Source organism: Nicotiana attenuata, unplaced genomic scaffold, assembly GCF_001879085.1.
Source record: "Nicotiana attenuata strain UT unplaced genomic scaffold, NIATTr2, whole genome shotgun sequence".
NCBI classification, from domain to species: Eukaryota; Viridiplantae; Streptophyta; class Magnoliopsida; order Solanales; family Solanaceae; genus Nicotiana; species Nicotiana attenuata.
The window spans coordinates 157,848-159,329 of record NW_017670344.1 but is presented as its reverse complement, the minus strand read 5'-3'; the positions used below and the strand labels follow the sequence as shown (position 1 = coordinate 159,329).

Below are 1,482 nucleotides of genomic sequence, written 5' to 3'. Positions count from 1 at the left end.
GTTGGGGTTGGGGGTCGGGGGGGGGGTCAAGTTGTTGTCATCCTTTTTGATGATGTTGTTTGTTTTAATTGTTTTACCTCTTTCTTCCAGTAAGTGCACAAGACTGAGAAAGGAAGAAGACATATGGGATAAGCTATGGTTACTTGAGAATATAGTTATCCATCCCTGTGTTGCAGAGCCTGTAATTTTATGTTTTATATTGAAAATAATTATGACTAATTGCCAAAATTCCGGATACAAAATTGTCATATGGTGTGTATTGTGCGTATTGCCAGGGTAAGAGTATGAGGTTCTATGTCTTCTTGTACATGGTATTGTGCCACCTGAGGAACAGGATGTATGAATTTTGACTTGGAAACAGTAATTACCTTTGCAATACTTTTGTAGCATAGGATTCTATCTCCTTCCCTCTCTTTCTGACACGAAAATGACACACTGAACTATTTCTCTATTTGCTTTATTATATTCCCCCTTCTTTTTTTGTGGGTAAGAAAATCTCTCTCTTTACTTTTGGTCTTTACCTAATGATTGGAAGTGGGATGTGTTTGTATTGTTGAATGATGTCGATGTTGCTATACACTTGAGTTTTACTTGCTTATTTTCTAGAAAGGTGTTCCATCGCTAACCTTCATGTACTTTTCACAGGAAAATAGTTATCTGCAGCAGTTACATCTATTAGGGCAGGCTAGTGCTGCTGACCAAGGGCTGAAGTCACCCGAAGTTGCTTGTAAATTATTCATGCAGTTAACAGAAGCTCAGGAAACCAAGATTAATGTGTTTGTATTTGGGTCTGCTGTGTTTATGTAGATGATATGTTGATGTGCTAAAACATTAGCTGTAGTAGTATTTATTGGGGTGAACGTATTACTCAATGTTTTATGAATAGCTGGGCTTTTACGAACAGTCTGCAATATTGTAGGAACACGGAGTATTGAGGTTGCGTTTAACATTCAACTGCCTTGATGCTTCTTTCTCTTGAATGATCAATGGTACGTACTTCCATTATTTGCTGCTCTATTAAGCAGGCCATTGTTTGCTTGCTTGTAAGCAGTTGACTAGTGGTTTACATCATTGAGGAAAGGACTGATGGGGGTCTATTATAACCCAGGCTTCTGTGCCTCTGGGGTATTGTTGTTGGGGCAGCAGCAACAACAAAACTATGGCAGGTTTCTATGTCATGGCACATCAGTGGATCATTTCAACTAGCAACCGTGGGCACTCACGAGTAACTATTACAGGAACTTTGCTTCTTTGTACTGTAGTTGCAAATATGTACCGACTTCTCACGGGCAGCCAAATGGTCTTAGATTTAATCCTGCAATAACTGAACATTTATCCTTCATGGGTGACTACTACTGCATATAGTTAGCTGACGAATCTTGATGAGAAACCATTGCTGATGTAACATGAATCCTTGACAGTGGAATTGTGGAAGTGTTTTAGACTGAGAGTTCGGGTAACTTGGGGTGTGGGGGGGGGGGG

At 39.8% G+C, this 1,482-nt stretch overlaps 1 protein-coding gene across 1 annotated transcript in view; it reads left to right on the top strand.

The window, feature by feature from the left end:
• LOC109238147 (trihelix transcription factor ASIL2-like) overlaps positions 1-1,017 on the top strand; it is a 6,657-nt gene extending 5,640 nt beyond the window's left edge. The window contains exon 3 of the mRNA XM_019404583.1: positions 646-1,017. Within this exon, the coding sequence (XP_019260128.1) occupies positions 646-653 (8 nt within the window). The 3' untranslated portion in view covers positions 654-1,017. The remainder of the gene's footprint in view (positions 1-645) is intronic.
• Positions 1,018-1,482: the final 465 nt, after the last annotated feature.